Consider the following 15,236-nt stretch of genomic DNA (forward strand, 5'->3'; position numbering starts at 1 on the left):
CGTGAACGGCAAACAAGCAGATAAACAACACGTAGAGAGCACTACCTAATAAAAGCACGACGTAACGAAATATCGAAGACGAGAGCCTGGCTATTTGTGTATGGCGGAGACTTGGGGGTTACGTGGTCAACAACGAAAAATGTCGTCAGTCGACACACTCATCGCCCCGTGACGTGACACGACTGACAGTGTGAATGCCACCATTTGAAATGCATTGTGCAATGTTTTGACATGGCGTGTCGTGACGTGACGTGACGGCAAGTGTGAACTGGGATAAATGTCGGCGCCGCGGCGTGACGTGACGGGCAGTGTGAATGCGGCTATTCCGAATACCTTATGGAATGCTTTGAAGTGCATGATGTGACGTGACGTGATGTGATGTGACGTGACGGCCAGTTTGGAATTTGTCTCGACCCGCTATCGATAAAGAACTATCGATATATCGATGACGGAAATTTGTAGTATTGCCATGGTCTTGTCGATAACTGTTTGTTTGCGATTTGTGGTGAACGTCATAAGTGTTGTTATCGTGTGTAAGAGGCAGTAGTTTCGAATTCAAAGATGTCCTTGGAAATGGTACAGATTGGTTTTGTTTTCTTGAAACCTTTCGTACTAGTACTAGTCAGTACTTTAATAAGAGAAATTATACCAAAGTATATCGTACGTCAGTGGCTAAAGAATCTCAACAGAGCGAGGTGGTGCAGTACACAGGACTCGCACTCGGGATTACGATTGTACAAACCCGTGTCCGACCATAATGATTTAGGATTACCGTGATTTCCTTAAATCGCTAATGGCAGGAAAATGCCGGGATGGTTCTTTTGAAAGGGCACGGCCGACTTCCTTCTCCATCGTTCCCTAATCCGATGGGACAGATACCTCGCAGTTTGGTCCCCTCCTTCAGATCAACCATCAGTAGCTAGGCTCATCAGGTTCTATGTAAAACCGTGTTTTATAATTTTCTCTTTTTCCTCGGGGAGAGCGTTAACACCATTGAACCATATGCTAAAATTCTATTTTCCTTTATTTTGTCATAGGTCTTATCTAATCTGACATTTCGTGATACTTTTTATTTTAAACTTGTAAAATTTTTTCTATTGTTTTGTCTGCAAGTTATAATTTTTCTTAATAGTGTCTACTTTCTTAGCTGTAATATTTCATAATGCTTCACTAATCGTCTGATTTGTGTATCAGTGCCGAGTTCACATTTTATAACCTACTTTTGTTGCAACAAGTACCAGTACGTAATAAGCCATTATGTTTCTCTTTTTTTTTTTTTTTTTTCAATTAGTCTGCAATTAGTCTCATTCACAGAGAGTGTGAGGAAAAGGAAAGAGTTCTTGTTTATTTATAAGTGAGCCAGAAGTTTTCTAAATACACTATCATTTTGCCTAAAGTTATGCATTGGTCTCTCCTCGCCCCCTCCCCCATGAAATCTTGGCTGTGGTGACAGTCTGATCTGCAGTGCAGCCCAAGGTCTAGATTAGGTTGCAAAATGGCAATCTGGTTGTGGATTGGCGAAGCCAATGAATGGGAAAGCAACAAATCTGGCTGTGGTAACAAATTGACCAGTAGGGAAGTCTAATGTTCCCAACATTCAGGCCATTTTCAAAATGCAAGGGGGGTCCAGTCTTTAACTTTTACTGTCATTGGATAGGCTTAGAGCTCCCTCTGCCATCTCCTAGAATTTTAAAAGTGACCTCCACGTTATGAACATACATTCTAGAAACCGCTGTATAGCGCATGGTGGTGGTAGTTTGTACCATTGCTGGTCAATTCCTTTCTTGTCCCACTTTCAAATGGAGTGAGGAAAACAACTGCCTGTGCATAAGTCCTACCCTCCCACAGTTGTGCTGGTGGCCCGTACATGTGATGTGTTGTAGGCAGTAGAATCATTCTGGAGTCTTGTCAGATATGCTGCTTTACTAAACCTAGTAAATATTTCAACAGAGTACCTGTTCATCATGCTCTACATGTACACTTATGCTCTGTAGCTAAATCATTAAGAAATATATGGCCGTGAGTACTTCTCATTGTGTTACATTTTTACGTTTTTTCTCATTCCATCACATATGTAATTTAGGATAAATGGTTGCTTATACCCCTCCATGTGTTACGTTGTTATTAATTCTGATTGTATTCTCATGGTCTAATTCAGAATTGTATGTCAGTGGCTAAAGAATCTCAAGAGCTTCTGCTCCATATTCTTGCAATTTTATCAACTTGTTTCAGTTGTTGTTGTTGTTGTTGTCTTCAGTCCTGAGACTGGTTTGATGCAGCTCTCCATGCTACTCTATCCTGTGCAAGTTTCATCATCTCCCAGTACCTACTGCAGCCTACGTCCTTCTGAATCTGCTTAGTGTATTCATCTCTTGGTCTCTCTCTACGATTTTTACCTTCCACTCTGCCCTCCAGTACCAAATTGGTGATCCCTTGATGCCTCAGAACATGTCCTACCAACCGATCCCTTCTTCTAGTCAAGTTGTGCCACAAACTCCTCTCCCCCGATTCTATTCAATACCTCCTCGTTACTTATGTGATCTACCCATCTAATCTTCAGCATTCTTCTGTAGCGCCACATTTCGAAAGCTTCTATTCTCTTATTGTCTAAACTATTTATCGTCCATGTTTCACTTCCATACATGGCTACACTCCGTACAAATACTTTCAGAAACGACTTCCTGACACTTAAATCAATACTGGATGTTAACAAATTTCTCTTCTTCAGAAACGCTTTCCTTGCCATTGCCAGTCTACATTTTATATCCTCTCTACTTCGACCATCATCAGTTATTTTGCTCCCCAAATAGCAAAACTCCTTTACTACTTTAAGTGTCTCATTTCCTAATCTAATACCCTCAACATCACCTGACTTAATTCGACTACATTCCATTATCTTCGTTTTGCTTTTGTTGATGTTCATCTTATACCCTCCTTTCAAGATACTGTCCATTCCGTTCAACTGTTCTTCAATATCCTGTGCTGTCTCTGACAGAATTACAGTGTCATCGGCAAATCTCAAAGTTTTTATTTCTTCTCCATGGATTTTAATACCTACTCCGAACTTTTCTTTTGTTTCCTTTACTTGCTTGCTCAATATACAGATTGAATAGCATCGGGGAGAGGCTACAACCCTGTCTCACTCCCTTCCCAACCACTGCTTCCCTTTCATGTCCCTCGACTCTTATAATTGTCATCTGGTTTCTGTACAAATTGTAAATAGCCATTCGCTCCCTGTATTTTACCCCTGCCACCTTCAGAATTTGAAAGAGAGTATTCCAGTCAACATTGTCAAATGCTTTCTGTAAGTCTACAAATGCTAGAAACATAGGTTTGCCTTTCCTAAATCTAGCTTCTAAGATAAGTCGTAGGGTCAGTATTGCCTCACGTGTTCAAACATTTCTACGGAATCCAAACTGATCTTCCCCGAAGCCAGCTTCTACCAGTTTTTCCATTCATCTGTAAAGAATTCGCGTTAGTATTTTGCAGCTGTGACTTATTAAACTGATAGTTCGGTAATTTTCACATCTGTCAACACCTGCTTTCTTTGGGATTGGAATTACTACATTCTTCTTGAAGTCTGAGGGAATTTCGCCTGTCTCGTACATCTTACTAACCAGATGGTAGAGTTTTGTTAGGCCTGGCTCTCCCAAGGCTGTCAGTAGTTCTAATGGAATGTTGTCTACTCCCGGGGCCTTGTTTCGACTTAGGTCTTTCAGTGCTCTGTCAAACTCTTCACGCAGTATCATATCTGCCATTTCATCTTCATCTACCTCCTCTTCCATTTCCATAATACTGTCCTCAAGAACTTCGCCCCTGTATAGACCCTCTATATACTCCTTCCACCTTTCTGCTTTCCCTTCTTTGCTAAGAACTGGGTTTCCATCTGAGGTCTTGATGTTCATGGAAGTGGTTCTCTTTTCTCCAAAGGTCTCTTTAATTTTCCTGTAGGCAGTATCTATCTTACCCCTCTTAAGATAAGCCTCTACATCCTTACATTTGTTGTCTAGCCATCCCTACTTAGCCATTTTGCACTTCCTGTCGATCTCATTTTTGAGACGTTTGTATTCCTTTTTGCCTGCTTCACTTACTGCATTTTTGTATTTTCTCCTTTCATCAAGTAAATTCACTATCTCTTCTGTTTCAGTAAAACTTTTCAAAGGGTCATCATTGCTCTTACCTTGAAGGGTACGTTGGTAATGTGTGGCGGGACAGACAAAGGAAAGCTTAGATGGAAGGACAACTGATTCATGTAGCCAGTAAGAACAATGTTTTAGTTTCAGTCATGGGAGAAACAAATATTGCATTTTAACATAACATCCTTTGGCATAGTGTGTATCATAGGGAGGAGTGATGAGATTTAATCCATTTTATTCTCATGGTCTAACTCAGAATCATATGTCAGGGCTAAAGAATCTCGACAGATTCTGCTCCATATTCTTGCAATTTTATCAGTTTTACAAGGGCTGTCAGTGCTCTTACCTTGTAGTGTTTGTTGGTAACATTTTATTTTTTAAAACAGGAGGTGTAAACTTCAGAGAGGAACTAAAATTAGTAATAAATAGTCAGGTTTTAACTCTTTCTGACCATATTTTTAATTCAGTCCTTTGCCATTTAGTATCGTCATAAAAAATTGAAAATTAAAAGTTTGCACAGTGGATCAAGTCTCACTATGTGCTAGACACTTGGAGAGACTTGATCTGCCACTTTATTGTGGTAAATAAAACAATTCATTATTAAAACCAAATTTTATTTTGTCTGTAAGATTTAAAAGAGGTAACTGAGTTTTATAAATGAAAGAAATTAACATGAGAAACATAAAAAACAAAATTATCCATGGTCTCTAAATTCATTGATTGAAGTGCAATTTGTAGCCTGCAAAACATGTTATGAGATCTTCAAAAAGTCACTAAGTTATCAAATATATGTGTTAAATAATTGAAGTTACTGACAATAAAATTAGAATTTGAATGTTTAGTGTATCCAAGCTGATATAAAAGACAAAGTACCTTCATACTAAGAAAAGAAGTACACTTCTTGAAATGATCAATAATTGTTGCCTCTGTTTGAAATATTTAACATGACAAAATTATAGACAAACATGCTAATTGTTGAATATTAAAGCCCTTGAACTGGGCACTGTTAAAAGTGAAACTTGTTAACTCTGTCATTCTTTGAAGAAAATGCTGGAGATGGAATCACTCATTTCTTTCAGTGTCACACGTATATCTTCAGCTTCTGTCCTTTTGAACCGTTGGCCCTGTATCTTTCTCACACATTTTACAGTGAAGTTCTCTTCATCAGGAACATTGATAATCTCTCTAACTTAATGTTTTTCAATTTTCTTTGTTTGGAAGGTTGCAATGATAGGTTTTCCAGTGCCTGGTTCGTCATCTAATAATTCAGCAGAATCATTGCTACTCAAACTCTCCAAGTGATTATCAGACTCACATGAAGAGAGTTTTCACTTTCAGAAGATTTTACTTTAGGCTTATTCTTTTGTTTCTCATTTTCTAAATTCGGTCTTTTAGGTCGCCCCACAGGTTTCAGTCTTCATGCATTTCTTGCTATGAATTGTTCTGCAAGTTTATGTTTTATCAGAGTGTTCGTTAGGATCACTTTAGATGCTTGTTTCCTTCTGTATCTAGCTGCAATGCGACCTGCTGCCTTGAGGTGTGGTCTGGTTCTGGAAGATGGTGTTGATACTGAAACATACTCTCTTGGAGAATCACAGATTCTAAGTGGCCTGTTGTATACGTGGACAAAAATTCATCATCTGTAAGTACATCAGAGTTAAAGGGGCATATGCCTGAAACCCAAAAATGACTGATCCTGTTGCTTTGGTGTAAAAGCTTTGGGGAAAGCTCTACCAAAAATCTCTGGTGTCATAGAGAGAGATAGTTTTCTCTGGTTGTGCTGTCATCTAGTCGCTTGCAGTGGAATTATAATATGCCTTCATTGGACCATACACCGACCTATCAAGAGGTTGCATTTTATGTGATGTATGGGGACGAATTGTCAAAAGGGTAATTCCATTTTCTTTCGCAAAATGTAAAGATTCCAAACTAATATGATTATCATTATTGTTGAAGATAATAAGCACTTCATGTTCGGCACTGCACCTCACATATTTTTGAAAATGTTTTAAAAACAGAAGAAAATTATCAGACCTCATCCAACTGCTGGAATGAGTGGAACCATTGGTTCCAGGAAGAGCTCCATGCAGAATCCTATCCTGCCAGTTCACACATGGAAAGATCATGAGTGATGGGATGTGGCATCCTATAGCATTTATTGCACAGCATTCTTTTACAATTTTGCCTCGCTCGGCAGAAGTCACTTTTCCTACCTGTTTCCCTTCTCTTACAGACACAATTTTTTCTTGTTTGTGGACTGTAGTAAAACCCATTTCATCTATGTTCCAAATTGGGTCTGGTCCAAGGACTTTCTCAGTTATAATCTGGTGAAGATTATCAAAAAACTGTGTTAACATTGTGTCTATTAAAGCTACTTCCTTTGTTTAAACTGGTTCCTTCTGGTGTATGAAGAGAGAGTTCAGGATGCCTTCTCATGAAACCTCTGAACCAGTTATTTTGAACTTTGCTCTCTCTCTCTCTCTCTCTCTCTCTCTCTCTCTCTCTCTCTCTCTCTCTCTCTCTCTCTCTCTTCCAATTTTTAGGAATTTTCTTTTTGTTTTCAGAAGGAAATTCGTATGCAAGTTCACACATCTCTTTTTGCACTCAGGCCCAATTGTAATTTGCTTGCTGTTTTCAAATATTCACATGAAGAATATTCTTCCTCAGTGGAAAATGCTTGAGACTTATGTAATGTGGGACAATAAGAAATGTCAGTATCTTGATTTAATTGCTTCCTAACACAATATTTTAAGATCAGCAGTTAGCCTTGAAATTACTTTGATGCGTCTCTCTCCATGGCAAGCCATGACTGCAAGTTCCATAATTCTGGAGTCAATTTTTTTCCTAGCTTCGGCTCCCTCTTTTCATTTTATATATGAGACAAGTGTTTCTGCAGTATAAAGAAAAATTATGATAATTTTTGTTTTAATTTACTAGGCCTAAGTTTCATTTTCATAATTTAAAGCATTATATTACAATAAAATGTCTATATAATGTGATTTGTTGGGTGTTATATAAGCCTTAGTGTAACGTGATGGCAGGAAAACAATTAAATGTTTAGGAAACATATGAAGAGGGACACATCGATCCCTGGATCACTATGTTCTTAAAGGTCAAGTCTTGCTACAAGGCATGAGTAAACAAAATTGCTTCTGAATGCTCCCTAACCTACAGTTAGCTTTTATTTTTGGTTGTACTTTGTGTCTTAAAGTATGAACTTCTATAAGAAACAGTTACCACCATCATTGCTTACAGAATTAATATGTATAAATATATGGATTCAACAGCAAAAATTTTTAATTTCCCAAAACAGCCAAAGTAATGGGAGAACAAGTCTTCCCACTGATCAAGTTTCACCACTCTCCCCTAATGTGATAGAACTGAAATTTTGCAGAAAAACGGGTATACACAGAAGCATATATGAAATTATTTGACACAAGTATTATCATTATTATATTCTTGCAGTTATGATCTGTCTAAGCAACAAAATGAGAATTATGGTACACAGTTTTCGCTTCTTTGTATTTATGAAATGTCGTGTATTACAGGCCGCTGTTGATGCTTCATAAATGAAAGGAAGTGAAACATGTATCAGATGTAAACAAATGGCCTTTTGCCCAGTCATGCAAGCAGACCACACCTCCAAGAAAATAAAAATAAAGAATCAACTAAGGAATTCCAGAAAACATAAAAATGATGGTAACACCAACGTTTTATTGAAAACATCACATCACACCAGGGCTTATACATTGTTGCCCCATTCTTCATAAAATTGTAGATAAATCCTTCTTTTGACTGTATCTTCTGTGCCACATGTTTTCAAACAAATAACTGTCAAAAAGTTTTTTTCCATTGTCTGGTTCCATGAAGAGATCTCCTTATGGCTGACCAGGGGCCTTCTGCATTATTTGAGTGTACAGCCATTTTGCGAACCTTAAATGTCACTTTGTGATGAACAGAAAATGCTTGAACCTTTCATCATTTATGCATTTGTATGACCTAAAGCATTCAGAAATTACTGTTGTTCCTAGAAGAATGTGCTCTTTGACAATACTGAGCAGCATGTCCTTTGTACATCTTCGAACAACTTTGGAGAAACACTTGTTGGTTCCTCTTCGGGTTCCTTCAGAAACCTAGATCCTATTTTTGTGCCTCTGCCAACTTTTTGTCCTTCAAACACAGACTTGTACCACCATATATCCTGCTTCCTTTGAAAAGCATTCAGAGGCAAACACATTCGGAGCCCATGGCTGAAAATGCAATTGAGTGAAATCGAATTGTGTGTTCAGAGGAGAGTGCTCTCTCAGGCTGAAGTAATCTGTTCAATATTTCTCACTGGCTGCTTACAAGAACATCAAATGCAGCATAAAAGTCTGTGGTAGTAATTTAAGGTGATTAGAGACTGAGAAACTCAGGTCATAAAATTATAAGGCAATGTCTGTGAAAGTATATATGATGTTAGTAATTTATTTATTTTGGGTTGGTGGGACATAACCCCCAGTACACTGCTCTATCCCCTTTCCATGTGCTCTGATTAGAATAATATCTGCAGCACACAAGAGTGGTGTTAATGGAACTTACAGGTTGAGACACATCACACTTGCATAGACCTTGGCCTCTGCTACAGATCAGTCTTCCCACCTAATCTAGACGTTGCTAGGCTACAGATCATAATAGAAATGTCAGTATGCTGTATAGCAGAAACTGAAGAAAGGGCTGTTTACCCAATGCATGTAATTTGTCCAGGTCAGCCACCAGAAGTAAAATTGCATATTCTGATGTTTATTTATGTCATGAACACCAGTTTCTGGCCAAAACAATGTGTGTAGAAGTCAGGCGAGTTATTCATTTGTCTGGTTAACAGCTCACAATTCCCTCTGCAGATGCCTGTCTCCATTTGGTACCACCAACCATACAAGTACAAATATTGCCAACGTTTGCGCTTTGATGGGCCATAGTATAATTTAGCCCTTGTTTGTGAGAGATATGTATTGAGCTCTTTCAGCATTTCTGCTTTTCTTAGATGATTTTGCACAGGTGTTTTGTGAATCTCTGTTGTAGACAAACTGTAGTTTCCCAGTTTCTTTCCAATGAGCTGAAGACTTCATTTGCTTTATGTGTCACTGAGTCTCTAATATCATTGCACTTCAGATCTGCACACTTTATTCCCCATATGACATGATTGACTCTAATTGTGACTCATTGACCATGTAGTTAAAGCTGTTACATTTTGTAGTTACCTGTATTTCTTAGTCCTCAGGAATGACTTGTCAAGTTGTTTAAACCTGTCTGTTGTTACATCATCATTTTTTTTACGTGCACTACTTTACATTTCTCTTCTTCAGGTGATGTGGTAGGCTTCTGTTAGTAAACCCCAAGCAGGTGTAAACTCTTATGAAACATGAGTGTGAATGTGCCAATCAACAGTTTCTGGGTCAGGCACCCAGATAACAGTGCATTCTATTGACAGGTAGCAAACAAAACTAGTGGGTGGTCTGCCAAATCTGAATAAAAGGAATTCTGAATTCGCCAGTCTCTTGGTCAGTGTTCCATGCAGCAGTGTCACAGCCCTCATCATGAGGTATGAAGGGAAGCAAGAGGGCATTTCAGCTGCTGGGTCTATGCAGCCAGTGAGGGAGCAGTAGACATACGAAATCTTTCGAAGCGATGGTGTCAAATTTTCGTGTTACTATATCACTACCTCTGAAATAGTAATATGTTTGGAAGAAATGGAAAATTTTTGACAACCAAGATTATTAATATAATTTAAGCCATGCTGTTAGGTACTAATCTAACCACAACCTTGCAATTTGTGAAATATTCAGAAGAAACAAATATATATGAAACAACAAAGTTTATTAATGTAATTTTTTCAAGTAGAACTGTTACATTCCAACCTAACAATATTATGAGAAGGAAAGTTGGTACTCACCATATAGCGGAGACGCTGAGTCACAAATAGGCACAACAAAAAGACTCTCACAATTAAACTTTCAGCCATTAAGGGCTTTGTCAACAATACACACACACACACACACACACACACACACACACACACACACAGAGACTGCAGTCTCAGGCAACTGAAACCACACAGCGAGCAGCAGCACCAGTGCATGATGGAAGTGGTGACTGGGTGGGGGTAAGGAGGAGGCTGGGGTGGGGAGGGGGAGGGATAGTATGGTGGGGGTGGCAGACAATGAAGTGCAGCAGGTTAGGCAGAGTAGAGGTGGGGATTTGGGGGGGGGGGGGGGGGAGTGGTGGAAAAGAGAGAAATAAAAAGACTGGGTGTGGTGGTGGAATGCTGGCTGTGTAGTGCTGGTATGGGAACAAGGACAGTTAGTCACTGTCCTCATCCATCCAGCCCCTTCCCTTTTCCCATTCCAGCACTACACAGCTGTCATTCCACCGCCACACTCTGTCTTCTTATTTCTCTCCTTTTCCACTACTTCCTCCCTCTCCACCTCTCCTCTGCCCTCTGTCTAACCTGCTGCACTTCACTGATCGCCACCCCAACATACTATCCCTCCTTGCCCCAGTCTTCTTTTTACCCCCACCCAGTCGCCACTCCCATCATGTACTGGTGCTGCTGTTCGCAATGTGGTTTCAGTTGCCTGACTGCAGTTGTGTGTGCGTGTGCGTGTGCGTGTGTGTGTGTGTGTGTGTGTGAAGTTGTTAATGGCCGAAAGCTTTCATTATGAGGGTCTTTTTGTTGTGCCTATCTGCAACTCAGCATATCCGCTAAATTTTGCAAAAACAGACATAATGTCTGCAGGGATACTGCAATCACTTTTTTATGCAGTGTTACTTACTGTTCGTCTTAATATTTATTCACATGACCGGATTTGGTTCCTCTAGAACCATCTTCAGATCTCAAATTTCGGTTACAGGAGTAACCCGTCCACACACAGCAACCTTCACATGCTGCTGCATGTTGCTGAGTGTGGAGGGGCTACTCCTGTAACCAAAATTTGCAGATCTGAAGATGGTTCTAGAGGAACTGAAACCGGTCATGTGAATAGGCCTAAATATTTTGCGATAAAGACGGATTACAAGTAACATTGCATATCCGCTATATGGTGAGTAGCAACTCTCCTTCTCATAATATTGTTACATTCCATCCTGAATTTTCCATTGTTTGACATTCCAACCTAACATAGCCTCGGGCTGAGCTACAGATCAGTCTGTCACTGCAACGAGATATTTTAGCTTTCACATTTGTTGGTTTCACCACATTGCAACCAAACTGTCACATTCCAATGTAACCTAAAACTCATGCTAAGCTACAGATCAGCTTGTCGCCACAACCAGCTTTTTTAGCTTTCACATTTATTGGCTTCACAACTTGCAACCAAATTATCACGCTTCAACCTAACCACGTCTGAATTCATGACATACTCTGAAAAAAAGTCAAGCATTTGTGACAACGAATATTATAAATGTAATTACTGCTTGTTTTGCTCACAATAATTTACATTTGAAGCTGTGCTATTGGGTCCACCCCCAGTCATCACCTCACAATTTGTGATATATTCGGGGGGGGGGGGGGGGGAGGATAGTCAAATATTTATCATGACAGCAAAGAAGATGGTGGTTTCTAGTTTGGCACTAGAAATTCATTTTATTACCTTTCATTTTCTATGTGAAACTGATGTGGGACCAGCTTATGAGCAGTAGCGAAACACTGCTGTGACTGCTGCTGGCTCTGTTGTAGATTTTAGCCCTCTTGCTGTCAACTAATATGCCCGTCACTGGGAACTATTCCTTGCTTTGTGTACATTTTGTATCTCATTTAGTTAAATTTTCTTTTATGTGGGTTTGGCAGCATGGCCATAGAAAGGGCCATAGCATTATGGGACTCCGTCCTATGTCCTGTATTCAGACAATGCTCAGCAACTGCAGAGCTCAAACTCTATGTACAAGTGCCCTCATACACTGCTGAAGTGAATAATGACGTATGGTTTCACAGTATGCAATGGCCTTAGCGATATTAGAAAAATCTTCAGCAGAACTCTTTCTACCCCCTGCGGGTTCGGGGGTTAGAATAGGCCCGCGGTATTCCTGCCTGTCGTAAGAGGCGACTAAAAGGAGTCTCCAACGTTTCGGCCTTATGTGATGGTCCCCTCTCGGGTTTGACCTCCATCTTTCAAAATTTATCCGAAGAGCGAGCCAATTGGGGAAGGGCGCCTTACATGGTGCACTGTTTCCGTCGTGCAATTAGACCTTTAGCCGGATTTCTCGTCGTTGCAATGGTGTCCCGCTCGTTTTCGATCTCTTGGGCGATTACCACGCTGCACTCTGCAGTGTTTCTTTTAACTGCGACGACGACCTTGGCCATTTTTGCACCTAAGATCCAGCACGGTAGCCAGTCCGTTGTGGTGGGGCCGCCATGTACCCTCTTGGTTGCAGCCCCCTGACAACACAGGGATCGCTCTACTGATGCCTGCGCCGTTAACTCCCCACGTATGCCAAGGAGTAGATGCCCATCTCCTTGGGGCATCAGGACTCCCGGCAATGGCCGTCCTGCCAGGTGGCTATTGCTGCGGCTGGGTGGCACCCGTGGGGAGGGCCCTTGGTCAGAGTAGGTGGCATCAGGGCGGATGACCCGCAATGAAGCGTGGTACATCATCTCTCGCTGGCGGCCAGCCGCCAGCAGTCTCTAAGCGTTCTCGGGCTCAATTTAATGCTGAAAAGTACAATCCGAAAACGTTCCCCTCTCTGGCCACGCCGTGGGAGGAACGTAAATCTCAGGATTATTCGCCCCGATTCTTAGTTTGTACGAGAGCTGATGGGGAGTCTTTTCTCTCAACAAAGCCTCAGTTCTTCGTCGAGCATTTAGAGGACAAGTTTGGGGAGGTGGAGGGCTTGTCAAAAATGCGCTCTGGATCGGTCCTGATCCAAACGGCATCCTCTGCCCAGTCACGACGGTTACTTGCTTGTGACAAGTTGGGGGATGTTGCTGTTACGATCACACCGCATAAGAGTTTAAATATGGTCCAGGGAGTTATTTACCATAAGGACCTTCTTTTGCAGTCTGATGACGAGCTGCGCGCCAACTTAGAGCGCAGAGGTGTACATTTCGTCCGGCGCGTTCATCGGGGTCCGAAGGAAAATCAGATAGCTACCGGTGCCTTCATCTTGGCCTTCGAGGGTGATACGTTACCGGAAAAGGTCAAGGTGATGGTCTACCGATGTGACGCCAGGCCCTATATTCCTCCCCCGATGCGGTGCTTCAAGTGCTGGAAGTTTGGCCATATGTCTTCCCGCTGCACTTCCAGCCTCACATGTCGAGATTGCGGACGCCCGTCTCATCCCGATACTCCATGTGCCCCGCCTCCCATCTGTGTCAACTGCGGGGAGCACCATTCACCTTGCTCGCCAGACTGCAGAATCTTCCAGAAAGAACGCAAAATCATGGAATATAAGACCCTGGACCGACTGACTTATACTGAGGCCAAGCGGAAATACGACCGATTACATCCCGTGCGAATGACGTCATCCTACGCCGCCGCTACAACACCTGTGCTCGCCCCATCAGTTTCACGACTTCCAGCCAACTCGATAACCAGTACGACTCCTCCTGCCCCCTTGCCAGTGGGGGGCTCTACCCACCGGGTTGCTCCTGCGCCACCTACCTCAGGGGCAACACCATCCCCCCCATCGGGGACGTCCGTCCCTGCTTCTAAGCCAGAGAAGTGTCCAACTTCTTCAGCTTCTCACGCTCGCAAGGGGTCCCTCGGGTCCCTCCCTTCCCAGGTTTCCACCAGTGGGAAGGCTGACGACCGCCAGTGGCGTAAGTGCCCGCAATCAGCTGGTCGACGGGCTTCACGATCCTCCTCAGTCCCGGAGACTGAATCGGTGAAGCCCTCCCAGCCAGTTAAACCCAAGGAGCAGCGTGAGAAATCAAAGAAGAAGAGCTCTAAGCCCAAGGAACTCGCGGTGGCAGCCGCCCCACCGCCACCTTCCAGATCTGCGTCTGAGGACGAGGTGGAGATCCTGGCGTCCGCTGAGGACCTCGATCTCGCCGGTCCCTCAGACGCCATGGATAACACTAGCACGGGTGCTCAATCGGAGGCAGCAGGTGACCCAGCGGCGTAATCTGCCTTCCCCGTCCCGTCACGCCTTTCTCAGCCATGGACAATACCATCCTCCAGTGGAACTGCAGCGGTTTCTTCCACCATCTCGCTGAGCTCCGCCAACTTATCAGCCTTCACCCTTTCTTCTGCATTGCTCTCCAGGAAACTTGGTTTCCAGCAATGCGAACCCCTGCCCTCCGTGGCTATCGGGGTTATTATAAGAACCGAGCAGCTTATGAGAGGGTGTCTGGTGGCGTCTGCATATATGTCCTTCACACTCTGCACAGCGAGTCTGTCCCTCTCCAGACGCCTTTAGAGGCTGTCGCTGTACGCGTGTGGACGCCACAGGCTGTTACCATCTGCAGTCTTTACATTCCACCGGATGGTGATGTCTCGCAGCTTGTCCTGGCTACACTGGTCGCCCAATTGCCGCCACCTTTCTTGCTATTGGGCGACTTCAACGCCCATAACCCTCTGTGGGGTGGGTCAGTGGCAACAGGTCGAGGCGCCATCGTTGAGCATTTATTGTCGCAGCTCGATCTCTCGCTGTTAAATGATGGTGCCTTCACACACTTCAGTGTGGCGCATGGCACCTACTCCGCCATTGACCTTTCAATCTATAGCCATAGCCTCTTACCGTCTGTCCAATGGAGTGTGCATGACGACCTGTGTGGTAGTGACCACTTTCCGATCTTTTTGTCACTACCACAGCGCCACTGTTCTGGGCGCCCTAGCAGATGGGCTCTGAATAAGGCTGACTGGGACTTGTTCTCCTCCACTGCCGCTTTTGAGCCTCTCTCTACCGATGACATTGATGCGGTGGTTCAATCGGTCACCACCGGCATCGTTACTGCCGCCGAATCTGCCATTCCCCATTCCTGTGGGTCCCCTCGGCGGAAGGCTGTGCCTTGGTGGTCGCCTGAGATCGCTGAAGCGATTAAAGATCGCCGGCGGGCGCTCCAGCGTCACAAGCGACACCCCTCCCTCGACCACCTTATCGCCTTCAAACGGCTGCGTGCGCGGG

General features: G+C 42.8%; 1 protein-coding gene across 4 annotated transcripts in view; it reads left to right on the plus strand.

Annotated features, from left to right (window-relative positions):
• Positions 1–468: 468 nt before the first annotated feature.
• Positions 469–15,236, plus strand: part of LOC126416518 (daxx-like protein) — a 154,535-nt gene continuing 139,767 nt past the window's right edge. For 3 of the 4 annotated variants that reach the window (XR_007575478.1, XM_050084259.1, XM_050084261.1), the window contains exon 1: positions 469–576. Coding sequence is in view for 2 of the 4 variants with exons in the window: in XM_050084259.1 (XP_049940216.1) it covers positions 562–576 (15 nt within the window). In the remaining 2 variants the exon portion in view is untranslated. Of the gene's footprint in view, positions 577–5,648; positions 5,779–15,236 lie in introns of all 4 variants that reach the window. The other variant, XM_050084260.1, reaches the window with a different exon arrangement.

Source organism: Schistocerca serialis, chromosome 8 (genome assembly GCF_023864345.2).
Source record: "Schistocerca serialis cubense isolate TAMUIC-IGC-003099 chromosome 8, iqSchSeri2.2, whole genome shotgun sequence".
NCBI lineage: Eukaryota > Metazoa > Arthropoda > Insecta > Orthoptera > Acrididae > Schistocerca > Schistocerca serialis.